Source organism: Podarcis cretensis (assembly GCF_951804945.1).
Source record: "Podarcis cretensis genome assembly, chromosome: 3".
Lineage (NCBI taxonomy): Eukaryota > Metazoa > Chordata > Lepidosauria > Squamata > Lacertidae > Podarcis > Podarcis cretensis.
This window is the reverse complement of record NC_137172.1, coordinates 2,857,314-2,870,404: the sequence shown is the minus strand read 5'-3', so window position 1 is coordinate 2,870,404 and position 13,091 is coordinate 2,857,314. Positions and strand designations below refer to the sequence as shown.

Genomic DNA, 13,091 nt, shown 5'->3' with positions numbered 1-13,091 from the left:
CTTATGGAGCGAATGCAGGCTGCGCAGCTATCCCAGAAGCCAGAACAGCAAGAGGGATTGCTGCTTTCACTGCGCAGTGATTCCTCTTGCTGTTCTGGCTTCTGAGATTCAGAATATTTTTTTTCTTGTTTTCCTCCTCCACAAACTAGGTGCGTCTTGTGGTCTGGTGTGTCTTATAGAGCGAAAAATACGGTGAATATATATTTATCTATCTCGGTCCCAAAGGATCTCAATGTACATTACGGGGTGCGGATGCGGAAAAGGTGCAATTTATTTGGCCAGGAAAATATTCTGAGCCAGGAACCAGCAGCAGAAACGACACAGACCCACAGAGAATAGATTGACTTTATGCGATGGATTATCAACACACACGTTCAGTGGAGAGAGAGAGAAAGGAAACACCGACCCATCGAAAAAGACTTTTTAAAACATCTTCTTAAAAAAGGGAGGCCGAAAATGGCTCCCCGCCTCTTGCGACTGTCCGTCAAAGGCTGCCCAGGTGCTCTCTTCCGCATAATGGGGAAATCGAGTCAAGCACAAAGGAGGGGAAGGAAGACGAAGGGGCCTTGGGGTGTGTGTGTGGGACTGTAAAGGGATGCATCCTGCACCCCCATTGCTTGGAAGATGCCCTCCCCCATGGGCTCCTGGAGGCAGTAGGATCGCGATCTGCCTGGTCCCAGGTGATGGTTCAAAGCCGAAGTCGCATCCTGGCATGCAGTTGGCACCGCTCAGTAGACGCACAGGTCCGGGAACTTCATCTCATAGACCGGGATGGAGTGGCTCTGAGGCTGGCCGTACGCGGCCGTGATGGTCCCGGAGGGGCTGGGAGGAGGTCTGCGATCAAGAGAAGAGGACTTTGAGACACGGCTGGCCCTTGTCGCTCTGGAATGTGTGTGTCTTGTTACAGAAATTACGGGAGGGGTGGTGGTGGCACATCTTTAAAGTTGTTAAATGTTACAAATATTACGCCTGAATGTGTCCTTTCGACTTGACAGCTCAGGGAAGTTACCTAGCTTTAAAAATAATATAAAATCAACTCCTTTGCCAGTTTCCTCCATTCCAAAGCTGTTTTGCCCTTGAAAAATAGGGACTCGAGGAAGTGCCCAGAGGAGACAATTGCTGAGCTAATTGTTGGCCAAGGAAAGGTCTTAGAACACGTACATAAATATATAAACCACATGTCTGAAGCAGCACAGGAAAACAGCCATGAAGCCATATTGGCTCCCAAACTGACCAAATGTTTATGAATAGGGTGAGCCTGTGACCTGGACTCAGGAACTAAGTATTTATCATTACAAAAGACTGGCCAGGCTCCCCAGGCGAGTAAGCATTAACAGGTAACCTGCCAGACAGGAGATAAACAACGACAGGAGGTTAAACAACACACTCAGATTTCTGCTGTAGACCGCCCTTTCTGCGATGTGGGTATGATGTGTCTGGGGGTGGTCTTGAACTCCAGGGTGGGCAATTTAAAATGTCTATATAAGGGCGGACACACCTTGGTTCGGGGTCCTCCTCCTTTCCTGCGTGTGAAGGGGCCACCCCTGTTGCAACAGTTCAACAAAGATCAGGCTTACTAGCTGCTTTGCTTCATAATATTCTCTGGTTGGCCTCTGTTATTTTCTCCCGTGCGCTGCCCCCTGTTAGGATTCTTGCTTCGTGTTTGCAGTCATGGGATTGTTGTCGATCACATGACGGTGTATGTTTTCATTCCACAGTGTGGAAAGTGACCAAAACAGGATGGAGAACCTGCAAAGGACTCTACAAGGGCTCTTGTGTCCCCCCCCCAAGGGAATAAGGGCAGATTTCTGTTTATTATACTTGCGTTTATAATGCTTCTGAATCTAATTTTAAAAGAACCATCTCGCATTTGACAAGACACATACCTGGTTCGGTGGGGGAGTGGTCAGGAATGCTTTCATGAGACACTGAATCTGTTACCTGTCTCTCCCCCAATGCTTCTCCTTCCCGCTGGCACCCCCAATATATTCCAGGTTTTACCCTCGCCAGCCTCTGAACCATGCCCTTCGGCAAACCACTGTTCTAAATCTATACTCTCCTTTTCCTGGGAAGGTGTGTCTGTGTGTGTGTGTGTGGGACTCCCACCATTCCTCCTCAGTCCAGCCACTGACAGTATGGTGGGGAAAAAAGTGTCACAAAAGAAAGCTGCTCTGCCCAAAACAAGCGGGAGAAGTTCTCCTGTGCAAGGCTCGTGCGGGGAGGGGGGTTTCTCCTGTGCGCTGCCTCCTGTTAGGATTCCTGCTCCGTGTTTGCAGTCATGGGATTGTTGTCTATCACATGACGGTGTATGTTTTCATTCCACAGTGTGGGAAGTGACCGAGACAGGATGTTTTGGTATTACTGTGTTTATGAAGTGGGACTATCTTAGCTGTCAACTTTCAGATTTGAAAATTAGGGATCAGCAGCCTCAAAAATAAGGGATCAGCAGCCTCACCTGTCCCGGGGACAGTCTACGGGATATCTAACAATCCGGGATAGCAGCGGGAAACGTCGCTGGAATAAGGGAATTTCCCGCAAAAAAAGGAAAGGTTGACAGCTATGGACTATTGTCCTTTGTTCTTTCTCTCTTTGCTGTCTGATGAGAAAGAGGCAGGAGCTAAATAAGAATGTTCCAAGTGTATTATATGTAAATAAACGTAGATTAGCCAAAATGCTGTGCTACTTAGTTCTGTTACGAAAGCTGCGAAGACTCTGCGGATCCCTAAGTATGCCGATGTCTGCTGGCATCGGCTGCTGTGATGTTCAGGCTGAAGAAAGCTTTTGAAGCTCCCGAACGATCGACCAGGAGGGAGAGAATGTGCCAGTCGGGCGTGTGTCTCTGCCAGGGTCCTACACGTGAGTAGAATGATCCTAATGCCCCCACCCAGCACCCCCAACCTCTCTCCCCCTTCCACCCCCTTACCGTATGGTGATCTCAAATATCTGGTTGAGCTTGCTCTGCAGAAGCGTGGCCTGCAACAAGAAGAGGACGACTATGAGGATTGGAATTGCAGACAGGGAGGAACGAAGGCATGGGATAACTCTAATACGCAGCATTAATAGATCATTTGAGGGAAGCATGGCAATGGGGGCGGGGCCTAATTTTAACCTCAAGAGAATGCAAACTGGGAAATGGTGCTATATTTGTATTTTTTTGCTTTTTGAAAATTTATAGATTTTGCTCAGTGCAAAGGATGAGCAAATATATTTCATTCCTATTTTATTAGGAATAAATTAATTTTATTCCTATTTTACAAATCTATTTTATAATTAAAAGTAGAATTGCTGCCCTGCGGTGCAATCCACGTGGGGCTTCTCTGGAGTTTGATCGTGAAGCTGCTGGCTGTGCAGAATGCTGCAGCGCGATTGCTGACAAGGGGGAGGCCTCACTAGCACAGAAAACCTGCGCGCAGAGGTTGCCATTTTGCTATCAAGCCCAGTTCAAGGTGTTAGTGTTGTTGGGGGAAGTGGGTGAAATCACACTAAGTGAGGGATTTTGCTCAGTGCAAAGGATGAGCACTGGAGGCAAAATGCTACCCGGTGTTAGTATCACAGGGGGAGCTGGCATAGGGAAATGTGAGCGGATCATCTTGGATCTTTGCAAGGCTCACTTCCGAGACCAGAGAACTGCACTGGAGCAGATTGGTTCTCAATGCAGCAGCGCTGCTTAACGCTCATGTAGAGAGTGTTAGGTTTCTGTTTGTGCCACTGTGCATCTGCTTAGAGTCACAAGACTCTGTTTACATTCCAGAGATTCCAGACTGTTGGAAGTCTCATGGGAGACGGATGTTGATATTACTGGTTTCCAGTTTTTTTGTACCAGTTGACTCTCTGCTTTCACAGAGAGAGGATGTACAGTGGTGCCCCGCAAGACGAATGCCTCGCAAGATGGAAAACCCGCTAGACGAAAGGGTTTTCCGTTTTGGAGGTGCTTCGCAAAACAAATTTTCCTATGGGCTTGCTTCGCAAGATGAAAATGTCTTGCGAGTTCCTGCGGGTTTTTTTTCCTTTCCCCCCCTTTTTCTAAGCTGCTAAGCCGCTTATCAGCTGATCCGCTAAGCCGCTTAACAGCTGATCCGCTAAGCCGCTTAACAGCTGATCCGCTGAGCCGCTTATCAGCTGATCCACTAAGCTGCTAAGCCGCTTAACAGCTGATCCGCTAAGCCGCTTATCGGCTGATCCACTAAGCCGCTTAATAGTTGATCCGCTAAGCCGCTTATCAGCTGATCCGCTAATCCGCTAAGCCGCTTATCAGCTGATCCGCTAAGCCCCTAAGCCGCTAATAGCGCTAATCCGCTAAGCCGCTAATGGGCTTGCTTCACAAGACGAAAAAACTGCAAGATGAAGAGACTCGCGGAACGGATTCTTTTCATCTTGTGAGGCACCACTGTATATTCTTTTCTGTCTGCGTAGTTAGAAACAATACTCTTAGCAATGCAGCTCATATTTTTCTCTCCTTCTGCTGCTTGGATACTCTGCATAATGGGAACATGTCTGGAGCCTCATCAAAGGCTTAGGTCATTAATCACCGTCGGAGGACTCGACTGGAGGAGTAGCTCGGTCGAGCGCAAGTTCCGACAGAGAGTGTGTTTATGCTTGTCTCGTGTCCAGTGGCGGAGGAACCCTCTTTGGCACCCGGGGCAGGACGCACTGCCTGGCGATGCACAGGTGACATCCATATGGAATGCGCATGTGCGGCATCCCATATGGAGTGCGCACGCACAGCGAACAAATCCACTACTCACCCGGGCACCACAGTGAGCCGCAATTTCTTCGAAGGGAGCTTTCTGGAACTTTTCCACCACTTGCCTCCTCCTCTCCCGCTCCTGTTCCTCCACCGCAACGCTGTCTACTGAAAAAGAAGAAGAATCATAGAATCATAGAATCATACAGTTGGAAGAGACCACAAGGGCCATCGAGTCCAACCCCCTGCCAAGCAGGAAACACCATCAGAGCACTCCTGACATATGGTTTTCAAGCCTCTGCTTAAAGACCTTCAAAGAAGGAGACTCCACCACACTCCTTGGCAGCAAATTCCACTGTCGGACAGCTCTTACTGTCAGGAAGTTCTTCCTAATGTTTAGGTGGAATCTTCTTTCTTGTAGTTTGGAGCCATTGCTCCGTGTCCGCTTCTCTGGAGCAGCAGAAAACAATCTTTCTCCCTCCTCTATGTGACATCATTTTATATATTTGAACATGGCTATCATATCACCCCTTAACCTCCTCTTCTCCAGGCTAAACATGCCCAGCTCCCTTAGCCGTTCCTCATAAGGCATCGTTTCCAGGCCTTTGACCATTTTGGTTGCCCTCCTCTGGACACGTTCCAGTTTGTCAGTGTCCAGGAACGTTCCAGTTTGTCAGTGTCCAGGAACGTTCGTAGGACACGACAGCGAGAACCAAGTTCAAGGTGTCCCTACCAGCATACAAAGGGATGCGGGTGGCGTTGTGGGTTAAACCCCAGAGCCTAGGGCCCGCCGATCAGAAGGTCGGCGGTTCGAATCCCCGCGACGGGGTGAGCACAGCAATATCTTTTCAAATATTGTTAATTTTACTTAGGGGTATTTTTATTGCTTTTACAATTTTTTTCCTAAACCGCTTTGAGTTGTTGTTGTACAGTAAATTGTATGAAATCAAGTAGTAAATTAACACCCAAGTTAAATGCTGACAGCTTCTGAGGAAAACCTTGATGGTTTGGGAGCATGGAGATTTTGTGGGATGGAGAACGCAGATTCTCTTAGGCTTCTGAAGGAATGCAGTGATGTGTAGGTGGGCTTGCCAGCTGGCCTCCCAGGCCCTCTGCATGTCAACAATTTTTGTGTGTGGTTGTTATTGTATTCGTTACTGTGTTGTTATTTTTTGTTACGTTTTGTTAAAAATGTAATGAAAATATTATTAAAAAGAGAGAGAGTTGCCAATGGTCCCTTCCTTTTTGCCCAAAGTGGGGCGCAAAAGGGGCAGGGGACCCTGCTGGACACCTCTGGTCGCCAAAGACTCTTACCAATTGCGTTCTTCAAGGTTTCGTACGTGATCTCTTCGGCAGGGGCTCTCTGTTTTGGGTTTGAGCGGACAGTGGAAGGAGGAGAGAAGAGAAGAGAAATGTTAGAAACCAGGAGTCTCAAGATGTCATTGTTGTCTGGGCAGAAATCCTACAATCATAGAATCATAGAGTTGGAAGAGACCACAAGGGCCATCGAGTCCAACCCCCTGCCAAGCAGGAAACACCATCAGAGCACTCCTGACATATGGTTGTCAAGCCTCTGCTTAAAGACCTCCAAAGAAGGAGACTCCACCACACTCCTTGGCAGCAAATTCCACTGTCGGACAGCTCTTACTGTCAGGAAGTTCTTCCTAATGTTTAGGTGGAATCTTCTTTCTTGTAGTTTGGATCCATTGCTCCGTGTCCGCTTCTCTGGAGCAGCAGAAAACAGCCTTTCTCCCACCTCTATGTGACATCCTTTTATATATTTGAACATGGCTATCATATCACCCCTTAACCTCCTCTTCTCCTACTTGAGAGGCAAACGGGGCTGCCAGCAAAAGACTGGGGTGGGGAAGATCCCCTGAACCAATAATCCCATCAGCCCTAAACAGCTCAGGGCCAAGAGCTGAGAGGCCGTCTCCTGCCCTACAAAGCCTCTTGGGTCCCCTGTCTCACAACCCCGACTTCCACGAAATCTCCCGGTGGCTCGCGACAAACGGTCCATGGCAGGGCACCATCCAAACCGCGTACCTCCTCTTTTTCGGGGCTATTTCTCGACTCCACTTCCACCTGCAGGGAGATGGTCTCGCCAATGCTCTTCCTCTTTGACAGCCGATCTTCATCTGAAAGGGAAGGGGAAATTGCCAACATGGGAGGAACGGCTGTTAAAACTAGCAGGCTTTTAGCCAAGATGGGGAAACTGGCATGTTTAAAACAGAGAAAAGTCATCGTTAACATTTGCTAAAGACTGGAAACCTCTTACAGAATTTTGCGTGGAAAAGATATGATGATATTTGGATTTGAGGATTGGAGATCATATTTGTTTATGGAAAGTGACTTTGTTGGGCGTTGGACTGGATAAAGTGCATATTGCTTTTATACAGCAGACAAATGAAGAATGGGAAGTTTTTTTTTACTTTCTGAGTGTTATCTTTCTGTCTTTCTCTCTTAACCTCTATTTTACGCTTCTTTCCTTCCTTCCTTCCTTCCTTCCTTCCTTCCTTCCTTCCTTTCCTTTCCTTTCCTTTCCTTTCCTTTCCTTTCCTTTCCTTTCCTTTCCTTTCTTTTTTCGCTCCCTTTTATGCTTTTATTGTATTTAGACCAAAGTCTTAGTTTAGATAAAAAAGGGAAAATATATTAAGTTTTGTATATTTTCCCCTATACAGTCATAGCTCGGGTTACAGCCGCTTCAGGTGGCGTTTTTTCGGGTTGCGGACTGCCAAAACCCGGAAGTACTGGAACGGGTTACTTCCGGGTTTCGGTGGTTGCACATGCGCAGAAGTGCTAAATCGCGCTTTGCGCATGAGCAGAAGCCCCGAATTGCAACCTGCGTGTGTGCAGATGCGGGTTGCGAACGCTGCGGGTTGCGAACATGCATCCTGCATGGATCAGGTTCTCAACCCGAGCAGCCACTGTAAAGCTTAATAAAAACTATTACTTTAAAAATGAAATGGTATGAGGAATGTAGAGTTGTTCTAGATTGGTGCTTCCTGAAGTGCAGGACTACCTATTGGGATGTAATAAGAGGGTAGCAGGGACGCGGGTGGCGCTGTGGGTTAAACCACAGAGCCTAGGGCTTGCCGATCAGAAGGTCGGTGGTTCAAATCCCTGCGACGGGGTGAGCTCCTGTTGCTCGGTCCCTGCTCCTGCCAACCTAGCAGTTCAAAAGCACATCAAAAGTGCAAGTAGATAAATAGGTACCACTCCAGCGGGAAGGTAAACGGTGTTTCCGTGCGCTGCTCTGGTTCGCCAGAAGCGGCTTAGTCCTGCTGGCCACATGACCCGGAGTTGTACGCCGGCTCCCTTGGCCAATAAAGTGAGATGAGCGCTGCAACCCCAGAGTCGGCCATGACTGGACCTAATGGTCAGGGGTCCTTTTACCTTTACCTTTACCTTTAAGAGGGCAGCAGGGGGTTTAGAGGTGCAAATTCAACCACTTTGCCTTTCCCCCCTCCCTCCCCTGGCATCAGAGGGCACTCTCAGCCCCCGTACCTGTCAGCTGGGGGATATAAGGGGTGCTGAGCCGGTCCGAATTGTATCCGCTGCCCCCCAGCACCTCGCTGATCTTGCTCTGCCGAAAGAGGATCTCAGGGCCCAGGCGGTCCAGGTTCCTCGATAGCCTATGGAAGGGAATCGGGAGGAGAAATGAGAGGGGGTGCCAAAGCCTCTCTCTCTCCCGCCTGCCCCCTTGCTGCTCAGAGCATGCCCTCCTGCAGAGGAAGGCCAAGGAAGGCATCAGCACAAAAGGAGTATGCGTGTCACCGGATGAGGAAAGCCTCAAGGCTTGGTTTCCAAGTCAGAGGCTCCTGGGATGGCTTACCTGGGCTTCTCTGCAAACACGCCTTCGGGGAGCAGGTACGGCGCCTCCTTCTGCCTCATCTCAATGACCTGGAAAAAAAGCAGAGGCAAGACTCGCTCAGCCAGCTGAGATCCTTGGGGAAACCTTCGACCACCACCAGTGCCCACATCTCTGAGCGCCCTGCTTGGCACACACTGACATTTAGGTTCCACGATATTAAGACTGGTTTACTCTATCAGAGTGGGACGTGGGTGGTGCTGTGGGTTAAATCACAGAGCCTAGGGCTTGCCAATCAGAAGGTTGGCGGTTCGAATCCCCGTGACAGGGTGAGCTCGCGTTGCTCGTTCCCTGCTCCTGCCAACCTAGCAGTTCGAAAGCACGTCAAAGTGCAAGTAGATAAATAGGTAACGCTCTGGCAGGAAGGTAAATGGCGTTTCCGTGCGCTGCTCTGGTTCGCCAGAAGCGGCTTAGTCCTGCTGGCCACATGACCCGGAAGCCGGCTCCCTCGGCTAGTAAAGCGGGATGAGCACCGCAACCCCAGAGTCGGTCACGACTGGACCTAATGGTCAGGGGTCCCTTTACCTTTTATAACAGGGACAATACAGACCTCGTGGATGTGCTGGCAGAAGGCGGGCACTGTGGTCAGCTGGCTGATCAGGTTCAGGTAGGCGGCGCCGAGGGCATAGAGGGCACAGCGACTGTATAAAGGCAGGTTGTCTTCGTTGACCTGGGCCAGCTCCTGCAAAGAAGGTTGGGATGTTATGGGTCTGGGCAGTCTGATATGAACGTCAACCGAAAAACTAGAGAGACCTGGGAAACGCCTGATTCTCCTCCGCTGGCTCTGCTTCTCCATCGTCTTGTTGGGTTGAACTGGGTTATTCTAAGCTGCTCTTTGACAGCCATTGGCAGGGCAGAAATCTTATATCGCTTGCAGGGCCAGATTGAGGTTGTATGAGGCCCTCAGCTACTGAAGGTAAGGGGGCCCTTTATATGTCCAGCTGTCCTTTGTCTCAACAAATCATCACTGTTCTTTGTGTTGAATATATGCTATGTGAGGACACGCGTGGCACTGTGGGTTAAACCACTGAGCCTAGGGTTTGCCGATCAGAAGGTCGGCGGTTCATATCCCCGCGACAGAGTGACCTCCCGTTCCTCGGTCCCTGCTTCTGCCCACCTAGCAGTTCGAAAGCACGTCAAAGTGCAAGTAGATAAATAGGTACTGCTCCGGCAGGAAGGTAAACGGCGTTTGCATGCACTGCTCTGGTTCGCCAGAAGTGGCTTAGTCATGCTGGCCACATGACCCGGAAACTGTACGCCGGCCAGTTAAGCGAGATGAGCGCCGCAACCCCAGAGTCGGCCACGACTGGACCTAATGGTCAGGGGTCCCTTTACCTTTACTATATGCTATGTGGTAATTGATGGACCTAATAGGTATCTCATTTGCGCATGTTGCCCTGCAACTAGTCCATGCAGAATGTAGGCACCCTATATATAGAAAGGAGCAAACCAATGATATTTTAGGGCACAGGCTAGCAGGCGGAGCCCATGACTTGCATCCTAGGAGCCTACACAACACAAAACCCTGTTGCTGTATGTAGGTTTTATTTTATTTGGTTGTTATCTTATATTTTGGAAACGTACATCCAGGTTTTTTTCCTTTAATTTTTTTGGGGGCCCCTAAGAGTGTGGGGCCCTAAGCTACAGCTTGTTTAGCTTATATGTAAATCCGGCATTGATGGCTTGTACCTGTGAGGTTAGATGGCCATCTGTCAAGGAAGCTTTGGTTGAAGTTTCTGCATTGCAAGGGGTTGGACTGGATGACCTTTAGGGTCCAGTATACCTGAAGGAGCGTCTCCACCCCCATCATTCTGCCCGGACGCTGAGGTCCAGCGCCGAGGGCCTTCTGGCGGTTCCCTCATTGCGAGAAGCAAAGCTACAGGGAACCAGGCAGAGGGCCTTCTCGGTAGTGGCGCCCGCCCTGTGGAACGCCCTTCCAGCAGATGTCAAAGTGATAAACAACTACCTGACATTCAGAAGACATCTTAAGGCAGCCCTGTTCAGGGAGGTTTTTAACGTGTGCTTTTACTGTATTTTTGGTTTCTATGGAAGCCGCCCAGAGTGGCTGAGGAGGCCCAGCCAGATGGGCGGGGTATAAATAATGAATTATTATTATTATTATTATTATTATTATTATTATTATTATTATTATTATTATTCCAACACTACGATACTCTGAATCTATATGCCAGAACTCACTGTTATTCATTTACATAATAATATGTATAAACCGCCTAAGCTTAGTTGGTTAAGAGCGTGGTTGCAGGTTTGATCCCTGAACAAGACAGCTGCATATTTCTGCATTGCATTACTGTATTTTAATATTTTGTTGGAAGCCACCCAGAGTGGCTGGGGAAGCCCAGCCAGATGGGCGGAGTATAAATAATAAATTATTATTATTATGATTGCAGCGTCCTCAGGGTCCCTTCAAACCCACAGTTCTATGATTCTAACTCAGACAAATAAAAGTATCAAAACATCACATAACTATAACGTTATCAAATCAATAAAATACAGAAAGAACAGCTGGCGCTGGATCAGATTAATTCTCTAAAAGCTCTTTGCGGAACAAATTTATTCTTTGTTTCACAGATTTCTAAACAGCTTCACAGCCCAAAGGCTACGAATGAATGGGTTTACAAATAAGATAAATCACAAAGACTGAACTCTTTAAAAACCGCGAAGCCATTTCTTCAATCAAAATTTCCCCCAAAATATAGAGAGCTGGGTCACATGTCAGGGAAAGCCCATCTGAAACAGATTAAAACCACCTTAGCAATAGTCATGTCAATATTGATTTGGCACCCCATTCTCTCTCCTCCTGACCCCCCAAGAAATAAAGGAATCAGCTGGCTCCCAGGTGGGTCTTGGCGGACTCCCCCTCCCTGGCCCAGCCCCTACCTGCATGGCCAGTGCCAGGCGGATGAGGTCCACCACCACCTCCTCGTTGGCCAGCTCGATGCTGGTGAGCGCCAGCAGGCTGTAGATGGCCTCGTAATGTGCCCGCCCGTTGCTCTCCTCCTTGCACGTCAAGTACATGTGGCGATAGAGCTGTTGCGAGTGCTGTGGAAAAGCAGAGAGGCAGTGTTTGTGAGAGAGGTGAAGCCGGAGGACTTTTATACTTCCATGCCTCTGAAAACTAAACCACCAGCATTGTAGGTTTTCCGGTACAGAAATCTGGGGTGCAGCCACATTTGGAATACGGCACAGTCCTGGTTGCCTCAAAAAGGGCCGCCAAATAATAATAGAGTTTTTCTCCTTCTCATAACACTAGCATCTGTGAACATGCAATGAATGTCGGAAGATTCAGGATGTTTAGGGAAGTTTTGATGTTTTATTGTGTTTTTAATATTCTATTGGAAGCCGACCAGAGTGGTTGGGGAGGCCCAGCCAGATGGGAGGGGTATAAGTAATAAATTATTATTATTATTATTATTATGGTGGATAAACGACGTTGCACATGGAAAGTGCCAGAAATGATTCCCCACCCCCACCCCCGTTGATGTCTACCTGTCCACCTGGCTGGCTCACATCCTTCCACCTGCAAAACAAAATAAAAAAATTCCTTCCAGTAGCACCTTAAAGACCAACTAAGTTAGTTCTTGGTATGAGCTTTCGTGTGCATGCACACTTCTTCAGATACACTGAAACAGAAGTCACCAGACCCTTCTATATAGTGAGAAGGTGGAGAGACCTGGTCTGAACAAAGACATTGGATTCTTATCTCATTATACATGACAAAGCCATTTTTCACCTTCTCACCCCTTGCTTTTTCCTGTAAGACCTATTGCAGTCGTCAAGAGTCGTCAACAGGCTCATCACAGCTATCTGCCAATCACCCAATCCCACCACCCTTCTGAGTAATACCCCTCCCCACCTTCTCACTATATAGAAGGGTCTGGTGACTTCTGTTTCAGTGTATCTGAAGAAGTGTGCATGCACACGAAAGCTCATACCAAGTACTAACTTAGTTGGTCTTTAAGGTGCTACTGGAAGGAATTTTTTTATTTTGTTTTGACTATGGCAGACCAACACGGTTACCTATCTGTAACATTCCACCTGCAAGTCTTGCAAACCCACAAGTGCCTTCCCCCCATACCTTTTTCATGAAGACAGTATCCTGGCGGGAGCACTTGTCCACTTTCAGCTTCAGGATGGAGATATCGCTGATGGTGCTGTGCGGGGAAATGGCAAAGGATGAAACGAGAGGCAGCGTGGCATCGTGATTGCAATGCTCCTGGGCCGTGTTCAGAAAGTGGTAGTGGGGGATGAGTGTTCAGACCCCTGGGCTCTCACTTGTGGGGTGCCTCAGGGTTCTGTCCTCTCCCCCATGCTTTTCAACATCTACCTGCAGCTGCTGGGAGATAAATAGCGGTACCTATTTATCTACTTGCGCTTTGACGTGCTTTCGAACTGCTAGGTTGGCAGGAGCAGGGATTGAGCGACGGGAGCTCACCCTGTCGCAGGGATTCGAACCGCCAACCTTCTGATCGGCAAATCCTAGGCTCTGTGGTTTAACCCACAGCACCACCCATG

The 13,091-nt window shown here is 48.5% G+C and overlaps 1 protein-coding gene across 6 annotated transcripts in view; it reads right to left on the bottom strand.

Annotated features, from left to right (window-relative positions):
- Positions 1-327: 327 nt before the first annotated feature.
- The window catches only part of EFR3B (EFR3 homolog B), a 148,076-nt gene continuing 135,312 nt past the window's right edge, over positions 328-13,091 (bottom strand). For 5 of the 6 annotated variants that reach the window (XM_079968591.1, XM_079968593.1, XM_079968588.1 and 2 more), the window contains exons 14-23: positions 12,655-12,730; positions 11,457-11,618; positions 9,106-9,237; positions 8,520-8,587; positions 8,192-8,319; positions 6,731-6,822; positions 5,999-6,047; positions 4,746-4,852; positions 2,924-2,973; positions 328-834 (exon numbers count right to left, since the gene is read on the bottom strand). In XM_079968591.1, the coding sequence (XP_079824717.1) occupies positions 729-834; positions 2,924-2,973; positions 4,746-4,852; positions 5,999-6,047; positions 6,731-6,822; positions 8,192-8,319; positions 8,520-8,587; positions 9,106-9,237; positions 11,457-11,618; positions 12,655-12,730 (970 nt within the window). In that variant the 3' untranslated portion in view covers positions 328-728. The remainder of the gene's footprint in view (positions 835-2,923; positions 2,974-4,745; positions 4,853-5,998; positions 6,048-6,730; positions 6,823-8,191; positions 8,320-8,519; positions 8,588-9,105; positions 9,238-11,456; positions 11,619-12,654; positions 12,731-13,091) is intronic. The other variant, XM_079968589.1, reaches the window with a different exon arrangement.